The 23,331-nt window shown below is 65.4% G+C and overlaps 1 protein-coding gene across 1 annotated transcript in view; it reads left to right on the forward strand.

The window, feature by feature from the left end:
- Positions 1-20,165, forward strand: part of LOC142074383 (histone-lysine N-methyltransferase 2B-like) — a 35,507-nt gene extending 15,342 nt beyond the window's left edge. Inside the window, exons 10-19 of the mRNA XM_075134981.1 lie at positions 370-3,574; positions 5,097-5,189; positions 6,616-6,701; positions 7,980-8,108; positions 9,041-9,115; positions 10,716-10,893; positions 12,061-12,171; positions 12,420-12,503; positions 14,844-14,973; positions 19,250-20,165. Coding sequence (XP_074991082.1) covers positions 370-3,574; positions 5,097-5,189; positions 6,616-6,701; positions 7,980-8,108; positions 9,041-9,115; positions 10,716-10,893; positions 12,061-12,171; positions 12,420-12,503; positions 14,844-14,973; positions 19,250-19,525 — 4,367 coding nt within the window. The 3' untranslated portion in view covers positions 19,526-20,165. The remainder of the gene's footprint in view (positions 1-369; positions 3,575-5,096; positions 5,190-6,615; positions 6,702-7,979; positions 8,109-9,040; positions 9,116-10,715; positions 10,894-12,060; positions 12,172-12,419; positions 12,504-14,843; positions 14,974-19,249) is intronic.
- The last annotated feature ends 3,166 nt before the right edge of the window (positions 20,166-23,331 follow it).

The following is a 23,331-nucleotide window of genomic DNA, read 5'->3' on the forward strand; positions in this document are numbered from 1 at the left end:
TTGGGGACATGGGGGGGACCCTTGGGGACCTTGGGGACGTTGGGGGGGACCCTTGGGGACATTGGGGACATTGGGGACCCTTGGGGACATGGGGGGACATTGGGGACATTGGGGGGGACCCTTGGGGACATTGGGGACCTTGGGGGGGACCTTTGGGGACATTGGGGACCCTTAGGGACATTTGGGGGGGGACCCTTGGGTACATTGGGGACATGGGGGGGACCCTTGGGGACCTTGGGGACATTTGGGGGGACCCTTGGGGACATTGGGGACATCGGGAGTCATTTGGGGACAGAGAGGGGACCCTTGGGGCCCCCTGGGCCGTCCCCCGGTGTCCCCTGAGCCCGTGTCCCCCCCCCCCCACCCCAGGCAGTGCCACCCCGGTGGCCCGGCACATCCTGACGGTGGGGGACCCCGAGTTCCCCCCCCCCCGCCGGGCGCGCAGGGCCCTGTCACCCGCCGGCGTCACCCGGCGCTGTCACCCCCGGCCCTCGGCCACCCGCCCGCCCCCGCCAGCCTCACCCCCGAGGCCACCGTCACCTGGAGGACCGAGGTCATCGGTTGAGCCAACGTCACCTGGGGGGCCACCAACTTCTGGGGGGCCACCAACTTCTGGGGGGCCACCAACTTCTGGAAGGTCATTGTCGCCTGGAGGGCCACCAAATTCTGGAGGGCCACCAACTTCTGGAAGGTCATTGTCACCTGGAGGGCCACCAACTTCTGGGGCGCCACCAACTTCTGGGGGGCCACCAACTTCTGGAAGGTCATTGTCACCTGGAGGGCCACCAACTTCTGGAGGGCCACCAACTTCTGGGGGGCCACCAACTTCTGGAGGGCCACCAACTTCTGGAAGGTCATTGTCACCTGGAGGGCCACCAAGTTCTGGGGGGCCACCAACTTCTGGAAGGTCATTGTCACCTGGAGGGCCACCAACTTCTGGGGGGCCACCAACTTCTGGGGGGCCACCAACTTCTGGAAGGTCATTGTCACCTGGAGGGCCACCAAGTTCTGGAGGGCCACCATCTTCTGGGGGGCCACCAACTTCTGGAAGGTCATTGTCACCTGGAGGGCCACCAAATTCTGGAGGGCCACCAAGTTCTGGAGGGCCACCAACTTCTGGAAGGTCATTGTCAGCTGGAGGGCCACCAAATTCTGGAGGGCCACCAACTTCTGGAAGGTCATTGTCACCTGGAGGGCCACCATCTTCTGGGGGGCCACCAACTTCTGGAAGGTCATTGTCACCTGGAGGGTCACCAACTTCTGGGGGGCCACCAAGTTCTGGAGGGCCACCAACTTCTGGAAGGTCATTGTCACCTGGAGGGCCACCAACTTCTGGAGGGCCACCAAGTTCTGGAGGGCCACCAACTTCTGGAAGGTCATTGTCAGCTGGAGGGCCACCAAGTTCTGGAGGGCCACCATCTTCTGGAAGGTCATTGTCACCTGGAAGGCCACCATCTTCTAGAGGGCCACCGTCACCTGGAAGGTCATTGTCACCTGGAAGGCCACCATCTTCTGGAAGGTCATTGTCACCTGAAGGACCACCATCTTCTGGAGGACCACCATCATCTGGAAGATCATTGTCACCTGAAGGGCCACCATCTTCTAGAAGGTCATTGTCACTTGGAGGGCCACCAACTTCTGGAGGGCCACCATCTTCTGGAAGGCCACCATCACCTGGGGGACCAAGGTCATCTCCTGAGCCAACGTCACCTGGAGGGCCACCATCTTCTGGAAGGCCGTTGTCACCTGGAAGGTCACTGTCACTTGGTGGACCACTGTCACCTGGAGGGCCACCATCACCCAGGAGGCCACCATCACCTGGAGGGCCACCATCACCCAGGAGGCCACCATCACCCAGGAGGCCACCATCACCTGGAGGGCCACCATCACCCATGGGACAAGCGTCACCGCAGGAGCCATTCCCACCCATGGGACCAAGGTCACCCGTGGAACCACCTTCACCCACCAGCCCAAGGTCATCGTCACCCTTAGGGCCACCATCACCCACGGGTGGCCCTGACCTGACCCTGGACGAGTTGGATGTCACCGAGTTGGCCTTGGCCACCGATTTCTTAACGACCTCGAGGACATCGATGGGTGACAGCAGCGAGGAGGAAGAGGGTGGTGGCACCCGGGGTGGCACCCAACGACGTTACTACCGCTTCGCCCGCACCGTGGTGACGCGAGAGCCCCCGTCCCCTTGTCCCCTCCCCCTCTCCCACATCGACCAATTGGACGGGGTGGACGATGGTGGGGACAAGGGACAACGGGGACAAGGAGATGGGTCACCTCCAGGGCCACCCCCCCCACCCAGGCCACCCGCCACCGAGGACCTTCCTTCTGACATCGTGGAGTTTGTTCTCAAGAACATGACGGGTGACGGCACCAAGGGCTCGGGGACCCAAGCGGGTGTCAACGGGGACGGTGGCGGTGGTGGCACCCAATGGGTCACCGAGGGGTCCACCCGTCATCTTGTAGAGGGACGGGGAGCCCGGGATGGTCACCGAGGGGGTCCCTGTGGTGGGGACGTCTGTTTGGGTGCTGGAGGTGACGTCCGTGGAGGTGGCACCCATGGAGGTGACGTCCTTGGAGGTGGCGCCCATGGAGGTGGCACCCATGGAGGTGACGTCCTTGGAGGTGGCGCCCATGGAGGTGGCGCCCATGGAGGTGGCACCCATGGAGGTGACGTCCTTGGAGGTGGCGCCCATGGAGGTGGCATCCATGGAGGTGGCACCCATGGAGGTGACGTCCTTGGAGGTGGCGTCCATGGAGGTGGCACCCATGGAGGTGGCACCCATGGAGGTGGCATCCATGGAGGTGGCGTCCATGGAGGTGGCACCCATGGAGGTGACGTCCTTGGAGGTGACGTCCTTGGAGGTGGCACCCATGGAGGTGGCACCCATGGAGGTGACGTCCTTGGAGGTGGCACCCATGGAGATGGCGTCCATGGAGGTGGCACCCATAGGCACGTCGTCGGTGGCCTTGGCACCCGTGGAGATGGCACCCGTGGAGATGGCGCCCGTAGGCACGTCGTTGGTGGCTTTGTCACCCGGGGAGATGGCACCCATGGAGACGGCACCCATGGAGACGTCACCCGGGGAGATGGCACCCATGGAGATGTCACCCGGGGAGATGGCACCCATAGACACGTCATCGGTGGCCTTGTCACCCGTGGAGACGCCACCCGTGGCGACGTCACCCATGGGCACCTTCTTGACGGCCACAGCACCCATGGAAATGCCACCCGTGGTCACCTCATGGGTGGCCTCGTCACCCATGGTCACCTCACCCCTGGAAGCGCCACCAACGGACACGTCACCCACCACAACGGCACCCACGGTCCCGACGTCACCCACCGCGCCCTCTGCCACCCCACCCACGGCCCCGTCACCCGTCTCAGCGCCAGCCGCCACGGTGTCACCCTGGGCGAGGCCGGGGGACACTGGGTGTCCCCGTGGGGCGCGGCCGGGGCACCCAAACGCCCCGGGGAGACGCCGGGTCCTGGTGCCAAGCGGGCGCGGCTGGAGGCCACCGGTGACGAGGGGGACAGCGCCGAGGAGAACCCGGCCACCAAGTAAGGGTCACGCCCAACGGCACCCATGGGTGCCCCCCAGCACCCCAAGAGGGGCACCCGGTTGGGTCCATCCCAGTTGGGCCCATGGGTGCCCACTATGGTAGGACCATCCCATGGGTGCCCACCATGGTGGGACCTTCCCAGTTGGGCCCATGGGTGCCCACCATGGTAGGATCATCCCATGGGTGCCCACCATGATGGGACCTTCCCAGTGGACCCATGGGTGCCCACTGTGGTGGGACCATCCCAGCTGGGCCCATGGGTGCCCACCATGATGGAACCATCCCATGGGTGCCCACCGTGGTGGGACCTTCCCAGTTGGGCCCATGGGTGCCCACCATGGTAGGACCATCCCATGGGTGCTCACCATGGTGGGACCTTCCCACTTGGGCCCATGGGTGCCCACCATGGTGGGACCTTCCCAGTAGACCCATGGGTGCCCACCATGGGTGGGACAGTCCCAGTTGGGCCCATGGGTGCCCACCATGGTAGGATCATCCCATGGGTGCCCACCATGATGGGACCATCCCATGGGTGCCCACCATGATGGGACCTTCCCAGTGGACCCATGGGTGCCCACTGTGGTGGGACCATCCCAGTTGGGCCCATGGGTGCCCACCGTGATGGAACCATCCCATGGGTGCCCACCATGATGGGACCTTCCCAGTGGACCCATGGGTGCCCACCATGATGGAACCATCCCATGGGTGCCCACCATGATGGGACCGTCCCAGTTGGGCCCATGGGTGCCCACCATGGTAGGATCATCCCATGGGTGCCCACCATGATGGGACCGTCCCAGTTGGGCCCATGGGTGCCCACCATGGTAGGACCATCCCATGGGTGCCCACCGTGGTGGGACCATCCCAGCTGGGCCCATGGGTGCCCACTATGGTAGGACAATCCCATGGGTGCCCACCATGGTGGGACCTTCCCAGTGGACCCATGGGTGCCCACCATGGTGGGACCTTCCCAGTAGACCCATGGGTGCCCACCATGGGTGGGACCGTCCCAGTTGGGCCCATGGGTGCCCACCATGATGGAACCATCCCATGGGTGCCCACCATGATGGGACCTTCCCAGTGGACCCATGGGTGCCCACCATGATGGAACCATCCCATGGGTGCCCACCATGGTGGGACTGTCCCAGATGGGCCCATGGGTGCCCACCATGGTGGGACCATCCCAGTTGGGCCCATGGGTGCCCACCATGATGGAACCATCCCATGGGTGCCCACCATGATGGGACCTTCCCAGTGGACCCATGGGTGCCCACCATGATGGAACCATCCCATGGGTGCCCACCATGGTGGGACCATCCCAGTTGGGCCCATGGGTGCCCACCATGATGGAACCATCCCATGGGTGCCCACCATGGTGGGACCGTCCCAGATGGGCCCATGGGTGCCCACCGTGTTGGGACTGTCCCAGTTGGGCCCATGGGTGCTCCCAGCCCTTCCTGGCGTGTGGGGAGGTGACCATGGGTGCCAGGAGCACCCATGGGTGATGGTTGCACCCACAGGCTGAGCCAAGTCCCGGTGCCGCTGCCACCGCTCCGGGACCTGCTCGACATCAAGGAGGAGCCTGATGACCTCAGCGACAGCGGGAGCTTCGGGTGAGCACCCAGCACCCACCCCGGGGTGCTCAGCACCCATCCTGAGCGCCCGTCACCCATCCCTGGGCACCCACCACCCATCCGTGGGCACCCACCACCCATCCTGAGCACCCACCACCCATCCATGGGCACCCTCCACCTACCCTGAGCACCCACCACCCATCTTGAGCACCCACCACCCACCCTGAGCACCCACCACCCATCCCTGGTCACCCCCCACCCATCCCTGGGCACCCACCACCCATCCTGAGCACCCACCACCTACCCTGAGCACCCACCACCCATCTTGAGCACCCACCACCCACCCTGAGCACCCACCACCCATCCCTGGTCACCCCCCACCCATCCCTGGGCACCCACCACCCATCCATGAGCACCCCCCACCCACCCTGAGCACCCACCACCCATCCTGAGCGCCCACCACCCATCCCTGGGCACCCTCCACCCATCCTGAGCACCCACCACCAATCCGTGGGCACCTTCCACCCACCCTGAGCACCCACCACCCATCCCTGGTCACCCACCACCCATCCCTGGGCACCCCCCACCCATCCTGAGCACCCACCACCCATCCCTGGGCACCCACCACCCATCCTGAGCACCCACCACCCATCCCTGGGCACCCACCACCCATCCTGAGCACCCCCCACCCATCCCTGGGCACCCACCACCCATCCCTGGACACCCACCACCCATCCTGAGCACCCACCACCCATCCATGAGCACCCACCACCCATCCCTGGGCACCCACCACCCATCCTGAGCACCCCCCACCCATCCCTGGGCACCCCCCACCCACCCTGAGCACCCACCACCCATCCATGGGCACCCACCACCCACCCTGAGCACCCACCACCCATCCCTGGGCACCCACCACCCATCCTGAGCACCCCCCACCCACCCTGAGCACCCAGCACCCATCCCTGGGCACCCACCACCCATCCTGAGCACCCACCACCCACCCTGAGCACCCAGCACCCATCCCTGGGCACCCACCACCCATCCTGAGCACCCACCACCCATCCCTGGGACCCACCACCCATCCTGAGCACCCCCCACCCATCCCTGGGCACCCACCACCCATCCTGAGCACCCCCCACCCATCCCTGGGCACCCCCCACCCATCCTGAGCACCCACCACCCATCCCTGGACACCCACCACCCATCCTGAGCACCCCCCACCCATCCCTGGTCACCCACCACCCATCCTGAGCACCCACCACCCATCCCTGGGCACCCACCACCCATCCTGAGCACCCACCACCCATCCATGGGCACCCCCCACCCATCCCTGGGCACCCCCCACCCATCCTGAGCACCCACCACCCATCCATGGGCACCCACCACCCATCCCTGGGCACCCCCCACCCACCCTGAGCACCCACCCCGGGGTGCTGTGACCCCCCTCACCCCCGTGTCCCCCCAGGTCCCCCCCGGGCCCCTCCCCCTCCCCCGGCTGCAGCCCCCCCCCGAGTGACGGCGCCCTGGAGCCCCCTTGGGCCGCCTGCGCAGGTAGGGGCACCCATGGGTGCCACCAAGGTGGGGTGGGGTGGGGGGACCCATGGGTGCCACCAACGGGACTGGGGTGCCCATGGGTGCCACCAACGGGACTGGGACACCCGTGGGTGCCACCAAGGTGGGGTGGGGTGGGGGGCACCCATGGGTGCCACCAACGGGATTGGGACACCCATGGGTGCCACCAAGGTGGGGTGGAGTGGGGGGCACCCATGGGTGCCACCAATGGGACTGGGACACACGTGGGTGTCACCAATGGGACTGGGACACCTATGGGTGCCACCAAGGGGGGGTGGGGTGGGGGGCACCCATGGGTGCCACCAATGGGATTGGGACACCTATGGGTGCCACCAAGGTGGGGTGGGGTGGGGGGCACCCATGGGTGCCACCAATGGGATTGGCACACCTGTGGGTGCCACCAGCATAGGGTGGGGTGGAGGGCACCCATGGGTGCCACCAATGGGACTGGGACACCTGTGGGTGCCACCAAGGTGGGGTGGGGTGGGGGCCACCCATGGGTGCCACCAATGGGATTGGGACACCCGTGGGTGCCACCTACGTGGGGTGGGGTGGGGGGCACCCATGGGTGCCACCAATGGGATTGGGACACCTATGGGTGCCACCAAGGTGGGGTGGGGTGGGGGGCACCCATGGGTGCCACCAACGGGACTGGGACACCTGTGGGTGCCACCAAGGTGGGGTGGGGTGGGGGGCACCCATGGGTGCCACCAACGGGATTGGGACACCTATGGGTGCCACCAAGGTGGGGTGGGGTGGGGGGCACCCATGGGTGTCACCAATGGGATTGGGACACCTGTGGGTGCCACCAACAGGACTGGGGCACCCAGTGTGTGTCGAGTGGGGTCCCCATGGGTGTCCCTGTGTCCCCCATGTCCCCAATGTCCCCCATGTCCCCCCCTGTCCCCAATGTCCCCCCATGTCCCCAATGTCCCCCATGTCCCCAATGTCCCCATGTCCCCAACGTCCCCCCATGTCCCCCCATGTCCCCCATGTCCCCAATGTCCCCCCATGTCCCCGATGTCCCCATGTCCCCCATGTCCCCGATGTCCCCCATGTCCCCCCATGTCCCCAATGTCCCCATGTCCCCCATGTCCCCCATGTCCCCGATGTCCCCATGTCCCCAATGTCCCCCCATATCCCCCATCCCCCCATGTCCCCCCATGTCCCCCATGTCCCCGATGTCCCCGATGTCCCCCCATGTCCCCCATGTCCCCCCATGTCCCCATGTCCCCGATGTCCCCGATGTCCCCCCAGGTGGCAGCTCCGAGGACGAGTCCCCCCGCCCGGCCCCGCCCTCCCCCCCCGCCCGCCCCCACCTGCGCTTTGAGATCAGCAGCGAGGACGGGCTCAGCGTCACCGCGGACACCATCGACGGTGACAGGGGGGGGACCCGGGGGGACCCGGGGGGGACCCGGGGGGGACACGGGGACAGGGGGGACATTGGGGACATGGGGGGACATTGGGGACATTGGGGGATGAGGGGACATTGGGGACGTTGGGGACATGGGGGACATGGGGGGACATTGGGGACATTGGGGACATGGGGGGACATTGGGGACATTGGGGGACATTGGGGACATTGGGGACATGGGGGGACATTGGGGACATGGGGGGACATGGGGGACATGGGGGGACATTGGGGACATTGGGGACATGGGGGGACATGGGGGACATGGGGGGACATTGGGGACATGGGGGGACATGGGGGACATGGGGGGACATTGGGGACATTGGGGACATGGGGGGACATGGGGGGACAGGGGGGACATTGGGGACATTGGGGGGACATGGGGGACATGGGGGGACATTGGGGGATGGGGGGACATTGGGAACATGGGGACATGGGGGGACATTGGGGACATTGGGGACATGGGGGGACATGGGGGACATTGGGGACATTGGGGACATTGGGGACATGGGGGGACATTGGGGACATTGGGGGATGAGGGGACATTGGGGACGTTGGGGACATGGGGGGACATGGGGGGACATGGGGACATTGGGGACATTGGGGACATGGGGGGACATGGGGGACATGGGGGGACATGGGGGGACATGGGGGGACATTGGGGACATTGGGGACATGGGGGGACATTGGGGACATGGGGGGACATTGGGGACATTGGGGACATGGGGGGACATGGGGGACATGGGGGGACATTGGGGACATGGGGGGACATTGGGGACATGGGGGACATGGGGGGACATTGGGGACATTGGGGACATTGGGGACATTGGGGACATGGGGGGACATGGGGGGACATGGGGGACGTTGGGGACCCGGGGGCCCCGCCCGCGGGTGACCCCTCCCCCAGGCGCCTGGGGCGCCGTCATCGAGAAGGTGCAGGAGGCTCGCGCCCACGCCCGGCTCAGGCACCTCAGCTTCGCCGGTGAGCGGGGGGCACCCATGGGTGCCCCCACCCCTGGGTGCCCCCACCCCTGGGTGCCCCCCGGACCCCTGGGTGCCCCCCCAAACCCCTGGGTGCCCCCCCGGACCCCTGGGTGCCCCCCCCAAACCTATGGGTGCCCCCCCATGGGTGCTCCCCAAACCCTTGGGTGCTCCCCCCCACACCTGGGTGCCCCCCCAGCCCCGGGGGTCCCATGGGTGCCCCCCCCCAGGCACGAGCGGGCGGCGGCTGCTGGGTTTGGGGGGGCTATGGGGGCCTATAGGGGCCCATGGGGGGCTATAGGGTGCCATGGGTGGCTATAGGGTGCCATGGGGGGCTATAGGGGCTATAGGGGGTCACGGGGTGGGGCTGCGGGGACGGGTGCTGGGTGCCCAGCCCCGGGGGTCCCATGGGTGCCCCCCACCCAGGCACGAGCTGGGGGTGGCTCCTGGGTTTGGGGGGGCTCTGGGTGGCTGTGGGTGGCTATAAGAGCCCATGGGTGGCTATAGGGTGCCCTGGGGGGCTATAGGGGGTCACGGGGTGGGGCTGCGGGGACGGGTGCTGGGTGCCCATCTCCAGGGGTCCCATGGGTGCCCCCCACCCAGGCATGGGCGGGGGGTGGCTCCTGGGTTTGGGGGGGCTATGGGGGTCTATAGGAGCCCATGGGTGGCTATAGGGTGCCATGGGGGGCTATAGGGGGTCACGGGGTGGGGCTGCGGGGACGGGTGCTGGGTGCCCGGCCCTGGGGGTCCCATGGGTGCCCCCCACCCAGGCATGGGCGGGGGGTGGCTCCTGGGTTTGGGGGGCTCTGGGTGGCTGTGGGTGTCTATAGGGTGCCATGGGGGGCTATAGGGGGTCACGGGGTGGGGCTGCGGGGATGGGTGCTGGGTGCCCGGCCCCGGGGGTCCCATGGGTGCCCCCCACCCAGGCATGGGCGGGCTGCGGCTCCTGAGTTTGGGGGGGCTATAGGAGCCCATGGGTGGCTATAGGGTGCCATGGGTGGCTATAGGGGCTATAGGGGGCTACGGGGTGGGGCTGCGGGGATGGGTGCTGGGTGCCCGGCCCCGGGGGTCCCATGGGTGCCCCCCACCCAGGCACGAGCTGGGGGTGGCTCCTGGGTTTGGGGGGGCTATGGGTGGCTGTGGGTGGCTATAAGAGCCCATGGGTGGCTATAGGGTGCCATGGGGGGCTATAGGGGGTCACGGGGTGGGGCTACGGGGACGGGTGCTGGGTGCCTGGCCCCGGGGGTCCCATGGGTGCCCCCCACCCAGGCATGGGCAGACTGCAGCTCCTGAGTTTGGGGGGGCTATGGGTGGCTATAAGAGCCCATGGGGGGCTATAGGGGCTATAGGGGGTCACGGGGTGGGGCTGCGGGGACGGGTGCTGGGTGCCCGGCCCCGGGGGTCCCATGGGTGCCCCCCACCCAGGCATGGGTGGGGGGTGGCTCCTGGGTTTGGGGGGCTATGGGTGGCTGTGGGTGGCTATAGGAGCCCATGGGTGGCTATAGGGTGCCATGGGGGGCTATAGGGGGTCACGGGGTGGGGCTACGGGGACGGGTGCTGGGTGCCCGGCCCCGGGGGTCCCATGGGTGCCCCCCACCCAGGCATGAGCGGGCTGCGGCTGCTGGGGATGCAGCACGACGCCGTCATCTTCCTGGTGGAGCAGCTGCCGGGGGCGGGGGCCTGTGGGCGCTACCGCTTCCGCTACCACCCGCGCCGGGACCCCCCCCACCCACCCCCCCGCAACCCCTCCGGCTGCGCCCGCGCCGAGCTCTACCTACGGTGGGTGCTGTCCCCCAACCCCTTCCCCGGGCCGGTTGGGGTGGTTGGGACCTTCTCCAGGGCACCCGTGGGTGCTGGTGGTCTTCCATGGGGTGGTTGGGTTCTTCTGCAGGGCACCCATGGGTGCTTTTGGTCCTCCATGGGGTGGTTGGGTTCTTCTATGGGGCACCCATGGGTGCTGGTGGTCCTCCATGGGGTGGTTGGGTTCTTCTATGGGGCACCCATGGGTGCTGGTGGTCCTCCATGGGGTGTTTGGGTTCTTCTATGGGGCACCCATGGGTGCTGGTGGTCCTCCATGGGGTGGTTGAGTTCTTCTATGGGGCACCCGTGGGTGCTGGTGGTCTTCCATGGGGTGGTTGGGTGCTTCTATGGGGCACCCGTGGGTGCTGGTGGTCTTCCATGGGGTGGTTGGGTTCTTCTACGGGGCACCCGTGGGTGCTGGTGGTCTTCCATGGGGTGGTTGGGTTCTTCTACGGGGCACCCGTGGGTGCTGGTGGTCCTCCATGGGGTGGTTGGGTTCTTCTATGGGGCACCCGTGGGTGCTGGTGGTCTTCCATGGGGTGGTTGGGTGCTTCTACGGGGTACCCATGGGTGCTGGTGGTCTTCCACGGGGTGGTTGGGACCTTCTCCAGGGTGGTTGTGAGGTTCTACGGGGCACCCATGGGTGCTGGTGGTCTTCCACGGGGTGGTTGGGTGCTTCTACGGGGCACCCATGGGTGCTGGTGGTCTTCCACGGGGTGGTTGGGTGCTTCTACGGGGCACCCATGGGTGCTGGTGGTCTTCCACGGGGTGGTTGGGTGCTTCTACGGGGCACCCATGGGTGCTGGTGGTCTTCCACGGGGTGGTTGGGTTCTTCTACGGGGTACCCATGGGTGCTGGTGGTGCTCCGGAGTGGTTGGGTTCTTCTTCAGGGCACCCATGGGTGCTGCTGGTCTTCACCAAGGTGGTTGGGTTCTTCTTCAGGGCACCCATGGGTGCTGCTGGTCCTCCACGGGGTGGTTGTGTCCTTCTCCAGGACCACCCATGGGCCCTGCACCCCCCCCCCCAACTTCATCCCACCCATAGCTGTCCCCATGGCATTGGCTGGCGCCCGTGGGTGGGTGGGGGGGGGTGGGGAGCACCCATGGGTGGGTGGGCACCCATGACCCCCCCTCCCCTCCCCCGCAGGAAGTGCACCTTCGACATGTTCAGCTTCCTGGCGTCCCAGCACCGCACCCTCCCCCAGGGCCCCCCCCCCCGCGACGAGGAGGAGGACGAGGTGCAGCTGAAGCCCACCCGGTGAGTCCCGCACCCATGGGTGCCCCCCCCCCCAACCCCCCTGCCTCCCCCCCCCGCCCTTAAACCCCTCTGGGTGCTCCCAAAAACCCTTGGGTGCCTCCAAACTCCGGCCCCACCTTGGGTCCCTTATGGGGGGGGGGGGGTTGCCTGGGTCCCCTGGTGGGGGGGGTGGGGTGGGACTTTTTGGGGTGCCCCCGGTGGGGGGAGGGGCTGGTGGGTGCCCGGGTGTCGCCCTGACCCCCACCCAGCCGTGCCACCAGCCTGGAGCTGCCCATGGCCATGCGCTTCCGCCACCTGAAGAGGACCGCCAAGGAGGCCGTCGGCGTCTACCGGTGAGGTCATCGCGGCACCCCGGCACCCCGGCACCCCGGCACCCCGGCACCCTGGCACCCCGCCCCCGTGGCACCCATGTTTGGGGTCACCTTTCCGTGGCGTCGCCCGTCTTTGGCGTCGTTTGTCTTTGGGGGGGAGCTTTGGGGTCACCTCAAGGTGGGGGGCACCTAAGGCTGGGGTCATCTCAACCTTGGGGGCACCCAACGGTGGGGGCACCCATCTTTGGTGGCACCTCAACCCTGGGGGCACCCAACCCTGGGGGTACCCATCTTTGGTGTCACCCAACCCTGGGGGCACCCAACCCTGGTGTCACCCATCTTTGGTGTCACCCATCTTTGGTGTCACCCAACCCTGGTGTCACCCAACCCTGGTGTCACCCATTTTTGGGGTCACCTCAACCCAGTGTCACCCAACCCTGCTGTCACCCAACCCTGGGGGCACCCAACCCTGGGGGCACCCATCTTTGGTGTCACCTCAACCTTGGTGGCACCCAACCCTGGGGGCACCCATCTTTGGTGTCACCCAACCCTGGGGGCACCCAACCCTGGTGTCACCCATCTTTGGTGTCACCCATCTTTGGTGTCACCCAACCCTGGGGGCACCCAACCCTGGTGTCACCCATCTTTGGTGTCACCCAACCCTGGGGGCACCCAACCCTGGGGGCACCCATCTTTGGTGTCACCCATCTTTGGTGTCACCCAACCCTGGGGGCACCCAACCCTGGTGTCACCCATCTTTGATGTCACCCAACCCTGGGGGCACCCAACCTTGGGGGCACCCATCTTTGGTGTCACCCAACCCTGGGGGCACCCAACCCTGGTGTCACCCATCTTTGATGTCACCCAACCCTGGTGTCACCCAACCCTGGGGGCACCCCACCCTGGGGGCACCTCAAGCTGGTGTCACCCAACCCTGGTGTCACCCAACCCTGGTGTCACCCATTTTTGGGGTCACCTCAACCCAGTGTCACCCAACCCTGCTGTCACCCAACCCTGGGGGCACCCAACCCTGGTGTCACCCGTCTTTGATGTCACCTCAAGCTGGGGTCACCCAACCCTGGTATCACCCATCTTTGGTGTCACCCAACCCTGGGGGCACCCATCTTTGGTGTCACCCAACCCTGGTGTCACCCAACCCTGGGGTCACCTCAACCTGGTGTCACCCAACCCTGGTGTCACCCATCTTTGGTGTCACCCAACCCTGGGGGCACCCAACCCTGGGGTCACCCAACCCTGGTGTCCCCCAACCCTGGTGTCACCCGTCTTTGGTGTCACCCCACCGTGGTGTCACCCATTTTTGGGGTCACCTCAACTTGGTGTCACCCAACCCTGGTGTCACCCATCTTTGGTGTCACCCAACCCTGGTGTCACCCAACCCTGGGGTCACCTCAACCTGGTGTCACCTAACCCTGGTGTCACCCATCTTTGGTGTCACCCATCTTTGGTGTCACCCAACCCTGGGGGCACCCAACCCTGGGGTCACCCAACCCTGGTGTCACCTTTCCTTGGTGTCACCCATCTTTGGTGTCACCCCTCCTTGGTGTCCCCCCACCCTGATGTCCCCCGATGTCCCCATCCCCAGGAGGGTCCCCGTCCCCATGGCCCCCAGCACCCACCCAAGGGTGCTGGGGGGGGGTCCCTGAGGGGGCGTCATTGGGTGCTGGGGGTGTCAATGGGTGCTGGGGGGGTCAATGGGTTTTGGGGGGGTCATTGGGTGCTGGGGGGGTCATTGGGTGCTGGGGGTGTCAATGGGTGCTGGGGGGGTTAGTGGGTGCTGGGGGGGGTCAATGGGTTTTGGGGGGGGTCAATGGGTGCTGGGGGGGGTCATTGGGTGCTGGGGGGGTCATTGGGTGCTGGGGGGGGTCAACAGGTGCTGGGGGGGGTCAATGGGTTTTGGGGGGGTCATTGGGTGCTGGGGGCGTCAATGGGTTTTGGGGGGGTCATTGGGTGCTGGGGGCGTCAATGGGTGCTGGGGGGGGTCAGTGGGTGCTGGGGGGGTCAATGGGTGCTGGGGGGGTCATTGGGTGCTGGGGGGGTCATTGGGTTTTGGAGGGGGGTCATTGGGTGCTGGGGGGCTCAATGGGTTTTGGGGGGGGTCATTGGGTCCGGGGGAGGTCAATGGGTGCTGGGAGGGTCATTGGGTGCTGGGGGGGGTCAATGGGTGCTGGGAGGGTCACTGGGTGCTGGGGGGCTCAATGGGTTTTGGGGGGGGTCATTGGGTGCTGGGAGGGTGAGTGGCTGCTGGGAGAACTCGGTGGGTGTTGAGGGTCCCGGGAGGGGGGGGGTTGTCCCAGTTTTGGGGTGACCCCTTTGTCCCCTCCCCCCCCCTCCCCCCCCCAGCTCGGCCATCCATGGGCGGGGCCTCTTCTGCAAGCGCAACATCGAGGCGGGGGAGATGGTGATCGAGTACTCGGGGATCGTCGTGCGCTCGGTGCTGACCGACAAGCGGGAGAAGTTCTACGACAGCAAGGTGGGACCTTGGGGACCTTGGGGACACCTTGGGGGGACCTTGGGGACATCTTGGGGGCACCCAGGGCCACCCTGGGGACATGGAGACACCGTAGGGACGTGGGGTGAGATCCTCTTGGTGGTCACCAGCGAGCGGGAGAAGTTCTAGGACAGCAAGGTGGGACCTTGGGGACCTTGGGGACATCTTGGGGACACCTTGGGGACACCCTGGAGGCACCCAGGGCCACCCTGGGGACATGGAGACACCGTAGGGACGTGGGGTGAGATCCTCTTGGTGGTCACCAGCGAGCGGGAGAAGTTCTAGGACAGCAAGGTGGGACCTTGGGGACCTTGGGGACACCTTGGGGACACCTTGGGGGCACCCAGGGCCACCCTGGGGACATGGAGACACCGTAGGGACGTGGGGTGAGATCCTCTTGGTGGTCACCAGCGAGCGGGAGAAGTTCTAGGACAGCGAGGTGGGACCTTGGGGACCTTGGGGTCACCTTGGGGACACCTTGGGGGCACCCAGGGCCACCCTGGGGACATGGAGACACCGTAGGGACGTGGGGTGAGATCCTCTTGGTGGTCACCAGCGAGCGGGAGAAGTTCTAGGACAGCAAGGTGGGACCTTGGGGACCTTGGGGGGACCTTGGGGACACCTTGGGGACACCCTGGAGGCACCCAGGGCCACCCTGGGGACATGGAGACACCATAGGGACGTGGAGTGAGATCCTCTTGGTGGTCACCAGCGAGTGGGAGAAGTTCTAGGACAGCAAGGTGGGACCTTGGGGACCTTGGGGACACCTTGGGGGGACCTTGGGGACATCTTGGGGGCACCCAGGGCCACCCTGGGGACATGGAGACACCATAGGGACGTGGGGTGAGATCCTCTTGGTGGTCACCAGCGAGCGGGAGAAGTTCTAGGACAGCAAGGTGGGACCTTGGGGACACCTTGGGGACACCTTGGGGACATCTTGGGGGCACCCAGGGCCACCCTGGGGACATAGAGACACCATAGGGACGTGGGGTGAGATCCTCTTGGTGGTCACCAGCGAGTGGGAGAGGTTCTACGATGGCAAGGTGGGACCTTGGGGACCTTGGGGACACCTTGGGGGGACCTTGGGGGCACCCTGGGGGCACCCAGGGCCACCCTGGGGACATGGAGACACCATAGGGACGTGGGGTGAGATCCTCTTGGTGGTCACCAGCGAGCGGGAGAAGTTCTAGGACAGCAAGGTGGGACCTTGGGGACCTTGGGGGGACCTTGGGGACACCTTGGGGACACCCTGGAGGCACCCAGGGCCACCCTGGGGACATGGAGACACCATAGGGACGTGGAGTGAGATCCTCTTGGTGGTCACCAGCGAGTGGGAGAAGTTCTAGGACAGCAAGGTGGGACCTTGGGGACCTTGGGGACACCTTGGGGGGACCTTGGGGACATCTTGGGGGCACCCAGGGCCACCCTGGGGACATGGAGACACCATAGGGACGTGGGGTGAGATCCTCTTGGTGGTCACCAGCGAGCGGGAGAAGTTCTAGGACAGCAAGGTGGGACCTTGGGGACCTTGGGGACACCTTGGGGACACCTTGGGGACATCTTGGGGGCACCCAGGGCCACCCTGGGGACATGGAGACACCATAGGGACGTGGAGTGAGATCCTCTTGGTGGTCACCAGTGAGTGGGAGAAGTTCCCCACCCCTCGATGGTGTCCCCACCCCTTCATGATGTCACTTGCCGATATCCCCGCCCCTTCATGGTGTCCCCACCCCCTGGTGATGTCACTTGACGATGTCCCCACCCCCTGGTGATGTCCCCACCCCCTGGTGATGTCCCTTGACAATGTCCCCACCCCTTGATGATGTCCCCACCCCTTGACGATGTCACTTGACGATGTCCCCGCCCCTTCATGATGTCCCCACCCCTCGGTGATGTCCCTTGACGATGTCCCCGCCCCTTGACGATGTCACTTGACAACGGCCCCGCCCCTTCATGATGTCCCCACCCCCCAATGATGTCCCTTGATGATGTCCCCACCCCTTGACAATGTCCCCACCCCTTGACGATGTCACTTGACGACGTCCCCGCCCCTTCCTGGTGTCCCCACCCCCCCCCCCCGCTGACCTCCTCACCCCTCCATGATGTCCCTTGACGATGGCCCCGCCCCTTGACGATGTCACTTGACGACGGCCCCGCCCCTTCCTGGTGTCCCCACCCCCCGATGATGTCCCTTGATGATGTCCCCACCCCTTGATGATGTCACTTGACGATGTCCCCACCCCTCGATGGTGTCCCCGCCCCTTCATGATGTCCCCACCCCCCGATGATGTCCCTTGACGATGTCCCCGCCCCTTGGTGATGTCACTTGACAACGGCCCCGCCCCTTCATGATGTCCCCACCCCCCAATGATGTCCCTTGATGATGTCCCCACCCCTTGACGATGTCCCCACCCCTTGACGATGTCACTTGACGACGTCCCCGCCCCTTCCTGGTGTCCCCACCCCCCCCCGCTGACCTCCCCACCCCTCCATGATGTCCCTTGACGATGGCCCCGCCCCTTGACGATGTCACTTGACGACGGCCCCGCCCCTTCCTGGTGTCCCCACCCCCCCCCCCGCTGACCTCCCCACCCCTCCATGATGTCCCTTGACGATGTCCCCACCCCTTGATGATGTCACTTGACAACAGCCCCGCCCCTTCATGATGTCCCCACCCCCCGATGATGTCCCTTGATGATGTCCCCGCCCCTTCATGATGTCCCCACCCCCTGGTGATGTCCCTTGACGATGTCCCCACCCCTTGACGATGTCACTTGACAACAGCCCCACCCCTTCATGATGTCCCCACCCCCCCGATGATGTCCCTTGACGATGTCCCCGCCCCTTGGTGATGTCACTTGACAACGGCCCCGCCCCTTCATGATGTCCCCACCCCCTGGTGATGTCCCTTGACGATGTCCCCACCCCTCCATGATCTCCCCACCCCTCCATGATGTCCCTTGACGATGTCCCCACCCCTTGACGATGTCACTTGACAACGGCCCCGCCCCTTCATGATGTCCCCACCCCCCGATGATGTCCCTTGATGATGTCCCCCGCCCCTTCCTGGTGTCCCCACCCCCTGGTGATCTCCCCACCCCCCCCATGATCTCCCCACCCCTCCATGATGTCCCTTGACGATGTCCCCACCCCTTGACGATGTCACTTGACGATGTCCTCACCCCTCGATGGTGTCCCCGCCCCTTCATGATGTCCCTTGACGATGTCCCCACCCCTTGACGATGTCACTTGACGATGTCACTTGACGATGTCCTCACCCCTCGATGGTGTCCCCGCCCCTTCATGATGTCCCTTGACGGTGTCCCCGCCCCTTCCTGGTGTCCCCACCCCCTGGTGATCTCCCCACCCCTCCATGATGTCCCTTGACGATGTCCCCACCCCTTGACGATGTCACTTGACGATGTCCCCACCCCTCAATGGTGTCCCCGCCCCTTCATGATGTCCCCACCCCTCGATGATGTCCCTTGACGATGTCCCCGCCCCTTGACGATGTCGCTTGACAACGGCCCCGCCCCTTCATGGTGTCCCCACCCCCTGGTGATCTCCCCACCCCTTCATGATGTCCCCACCCCTCCATGATGTCCCTTGACGATGTCCCCGCCCCTTGACAATGTCGCTTGACAACGGCCCCGCCCCTTCATGATGTCCCCACCCCTTGATGATGTCCCTTGACGATGTCCCCGCCCCTCGACGATGTCCCCGCCCCTTCATGATGTCCCCACCCCCCGGTGATGTCCCTTGACGATGTCCCCACCCCCTGGTGATGTCCCTCGATGGTGTCCCCCCCCCTTGACGATGTCACTTGACGATGTCCCCACCCTTAATGATCTCCCCACCCCTCCATGATCTCCCCACCCCTCCATGATGTCCCTTGACGATGTCCCCACCCCCTGGTGATGTCCCCACCCCCTGGTGATGTCCCTCGATGGTGTCCCCCCCCCTTGACGATGTCACTTGACGATGTCCCCACCCTTAATGATCTCCCCACCCCTCCATGATCTCCCCACCCCTCCATGATGTCCCTTGACGATGTCCCCACCCCCTGGTGATGTCCCCACCCCCTGGTGATGTCCCTCGATGGTGTCCCCCCCCCCTTGACGATGTCACTTGACGATGTCCCCACCCTTAATGATCTCCCCACCCCTCCATGATCTCCCCACCCCTCCATGATGTCCCTTGACGATGTCCCCGCCCACCCCCCCCCACCCCCCACCTCTAACCCCGCCCCCTCGCGCAGGGCATCGGCTGCTACATGTTCCGCATCGACGACGCCGAGGTGGTGGACGCCACCATGCACGGCAGCGCCGCCCGCTTCATCAACCACTCCTGCGAGCCCAACTGCTACTCCCGGGTCATCCAGGTGGAGGGGCACAAGCGCATCGTCATCTTCGCCCTGCGCCGCATCCTGCGCGGGGAGGAGCTCACCTACGACTACAAGTTCCCCATCGAGGAACCGGCCGCCAAACTCCCCTGCAACTGCGGCGCCAAGAGGTGCCGGAGGTTTTTGAACTGAATAGGAGCACCTATGGGTGCTGGGGGGGGAGAGCGGCGGAGGTTGAAGGGGGAAAGGTGGGTGTGGGGAGGAGGAATGGAGGTGTTTTGAAGTCTTGGAGATGCCTACAACCAACGTCGAGCACCCAACCTTCATGGGGAGCTGGTGGAGAGGAAATATGGAGGTGGTTCTGAAGTCCTGGAGATGCCTACAAGCAACGTGGAGCACCCAGAGGTCATGGGGAGCTGGTGGAGAGGGGACTTGGAGGTGTTTTGAAGTCTTGGAGATGCCTACAACCAACATCGAGCACCCAATGGTCATGGGGAGCTGCTGGAGAGGGGATTTGGAGGTGGTTCTGAAGTCCTGGAGATGCCTACAACCAACATGGAGCACCCAGAGGTCATGGGGAGCTGGTGGAGAGGGGACTTGGAGGTGTTCTGAAGTCCTGGAGATGCCTACAACCAACATCGAGCACCCAACCGTCATGGGGAGCGGCTGGAGTGGGGATTTGGAGGTGGTTCTGAAGTCCTGGAGATGCCTACAACCAACATGGAGCACCCAGAGGTCATGGGGAGCTGGTGGAGAGGGGACTCGGAGGTGTTCTGAAGTCCTTGAGATGCCTACAACCAACGTGGAGTGAGAAAATCTCATGGGGAGCTGGTGGAGAAACGTCGAGCACCCAGAGTCATGGGGAGCTGGTGGAGAGGGGATTTGGAGGTGTTTGAAGTCCTGGAGATGCCTACAACCAACATCGAGCACCCAATGGTCACGGGGAGCTGCTGGAGTGGGGATTTGGAGGTGGTTCTGAAGTCCTGGAGATGCTACAACCAACATGGAGCACCCAGAGGTCATGGGGAGCGGCTGGAGAGGGGACTTGGAGGTGGTTCTGAAGTCCTTGAGATGCCTAACAACCAACGTGGAGTGAAAAAATCTCATGGGGAGCTGGTGGAGAGGGGACTTGGAGGTGTTTGAAGTCTTGGAGATGCCTACAACCAACATCGAGCACCACCTTCATGGGAGCTGCTGGAGAGGAGAGATGGAGGTGGTTCTGAAGTCCTTGAGATAGCTACAACCAACTGGGAGCACCCAACAGCCATGGGGAGCTGGTGGAGAGGGACTTGGAGGTGTTTTGAAGTCTGAGATGCCTACAACCAACTCGAGCACCCAGAGGTCATGGGGAGCTGGTGGAGAGGAGAGATGGAGGTGGTTCTGAAGTCCTTGAGATGCCTACAACCAACGTGGAGCACCCAGAGGTCATGGGGAGCTGGTGGAGAGGGGACTTGGAGGTGTTTGAAGTCCTTGAGATGCCTACAACCAACGTGGAGCACCCAATGGTCATGGGAGCTGCTGGAGTGGGGATTTGGAGTGTTTTGAAGTCCTGGAGATGCCTACAACCAACGTGGAGCACCCAGAGGTCATGGGGAGCTGGTGGAGAGGGGACTTGGAGGTGTTTTGAAGTCTTGGAGATGCCTACAACCAACATCGAGCACCCAGAGGTCATGGGGAGCTGGTGGAGGAGAGAGATGAGGTGGTTCTGAAGTCCTTGAGATGCCTACAACCAACGTGGAGCACCCAGAGGTCATGGGGAGCTGGTGGAGAGGGGACTTGGAGGTGTTTTGAAGTCCTTGAGATGCCTACAACCAACGTGGAGCACCCAACCATCATGAAGAGCTGCTGGAGAACGACCTGGAAGCCCTGGAGATGCCTTCAGGCAACTGGGAGGGACCAACGGGTGAGCCAACACCTCCGACTACAAGTTCCCCATCGAGGAACCGGCCGCCAAACTCCCTGCAACTGCGGCGCCAAGAGGTGCCGGAGGTTCTGAACTGATAGGAGCACCCATGGGTGCTGAGGGGAAGGGTGGTGGATGTGGGGAGGAGAAATGGAGGTGTTTTGAAGTCCTGGAGATGCCTTCAACCAACTGGGAGCACCCAATGGTGATGGGAGCTACTGGAGAGGCGAACTGGAAGTTCTGGAGATGCCTACAGGCAACTTTGGGTGCTGGGGAGCACCCGTCAGTCATAGGGTGCTGCTGGAGAGGTGACCTGGAGGTGTTCATGGAGGTCCTGGAGATGTCTCCCAGCACCCACGGCTACTTCTGTGTCACCCGTGGGTGCTGCCGGGTCACCCACGGGTGCCCCACGGGCAGCTGGAGGCATCTCCAGGACTTCCAAGGTCCCCTCCCCAGCAGCACCCCACGGCTGGTGGGTGCTCCCCAGCACGGCTGGTGGGTGCTCCCCAGCACCCACGGGTGACATGGAGATGCCTCCAGCCGCCGTGGGGCAGCCGTGGGTGACCCGGCAGCACCCACAGGTGACCGGGCAGCACCCACGGGTGACACAGCAGCATCCATGTGTGACATGGCAGCACCCACAGGTGACCGGGCAGCACCCACGGCTGACATGGAGACACCCACGAGTGACACGGCAGCACCCACGGGTGACATGGGGACACCCACGGGTGACACGGCAGCACCCACGGGTGATGCGGCAGCACCCACGAGTGACACGGCAGCACCCACGGGTGACATGGGGACACCCACGGGTGACCTGGCAGAACCCCCATGTGACATGGAAACACCCACGGGTGACACGGCAGCACCCACGTGTGACCCAGCAGCACCCACGGGTGACATGGAGACACCCACGGGTGACACGGCAGCACCCACGGGTGACATGGAAACACCCACGGGTGACATGGAGACACCCACGGGTGACCCGGCAGCACCCACGTGTGACCCGGCAGCACCCGTGGGTGACCGGGCAGCACCCACGGGTGACATGGGGACACCCACGGGTGACCTGGCAGAACCCCCATGTGACATGGAAACACCCACGGGTGACACGGCAGCACCCACGTGTGACCCAGCAGCACCCACGGGTGACATGGAGACACCCACGGGTGACACGGCAGCACCCACGGGTGACATGGAAACACCCACGGGTGACATGGAGACACCCACGGGTGACCCGGCAGCACCCACGTGTGACCCGGCAGCACCCGTGGGTGACCGGGCAGCACCCACGGGTGACACCGAACCCCCGTGGGGGGAGGGGACCCCCAGAAGTCCCGCAGATGCCTCCAGCCGCCGTGGGGGGGGGGAAGGGGGGGCACCCACGGGTGCTGGGGACCCGCAGGACCCCACCCACGGGCTCGAGCCCGCCTCCCCCTCCCCCACCTCCCCCCTTATGGGCCCGCCCCCTCCCCCCCCCCACTCGTGGGGCTGGACTCGCCCCTCCCCCCCCCCCCCCCCGGGGCTTTTTTCTACGCACTTTGGGGCTTTTTTTTCGGGGGGTTCTGATTGGTCCGTTCGGTTTTGTATGTTAATTTAAAGGCGGCGGAAGCTCCGCCCCCAATAAAGAGACTCCTGACAGCCCGGGGGCGTGGCCTTCCCCCCACCAAACCCCACCCCCGCGCTGGCCCCGCCCCGCCGCCGCGGCTCCGCTCAGCCCCTCTTGCCCCCGCCCCGCCGCGGTGGCTCCGCCCCTCTGCGGTGGCTCCGCCCCGCCCCGCTCCTCCCGCCCCGCCCCTCCAGGGCCACCGCGCTGACCCCGCCCTGCGGCGCCGGCCCCGCCCCGCCGCGGTTGGCTCCGCCCCTCCAGGTTTCCTCCAGCCCCGCCCCGCCGCGGTGACCCCGCCCCGCTCCCCCAGCCCCGCCCCGTGCCTCCAGCCCCGCCGCGCTGGCTCCGCCCCGCCGCGCTCCTCCAGCCCCGCCCCGCCGCGCTGGCTCCGCCCCGCCGCCGTGGCTCCACCCCTCTGGGTTTCCTCCAGCCCCGCCCCGCCGCGCTGGCCCCGCCCCGCTCCCCCAGCCCCGCCGCGCTCCTCCA

Source organism: Calonectris borealis, chromosome 35 (assembly GCF_964195595.1).
Source record: "Calonectris borealis chromosome 35, bCalBor7.hap1.2, whole genome shotgun sequence".
Lineage (NCBI taxonomy): Eukaryota > Metazoa > Chordata > Aves > Procellariiformes > Procellariidae > Calonectris > Calonectris borealis.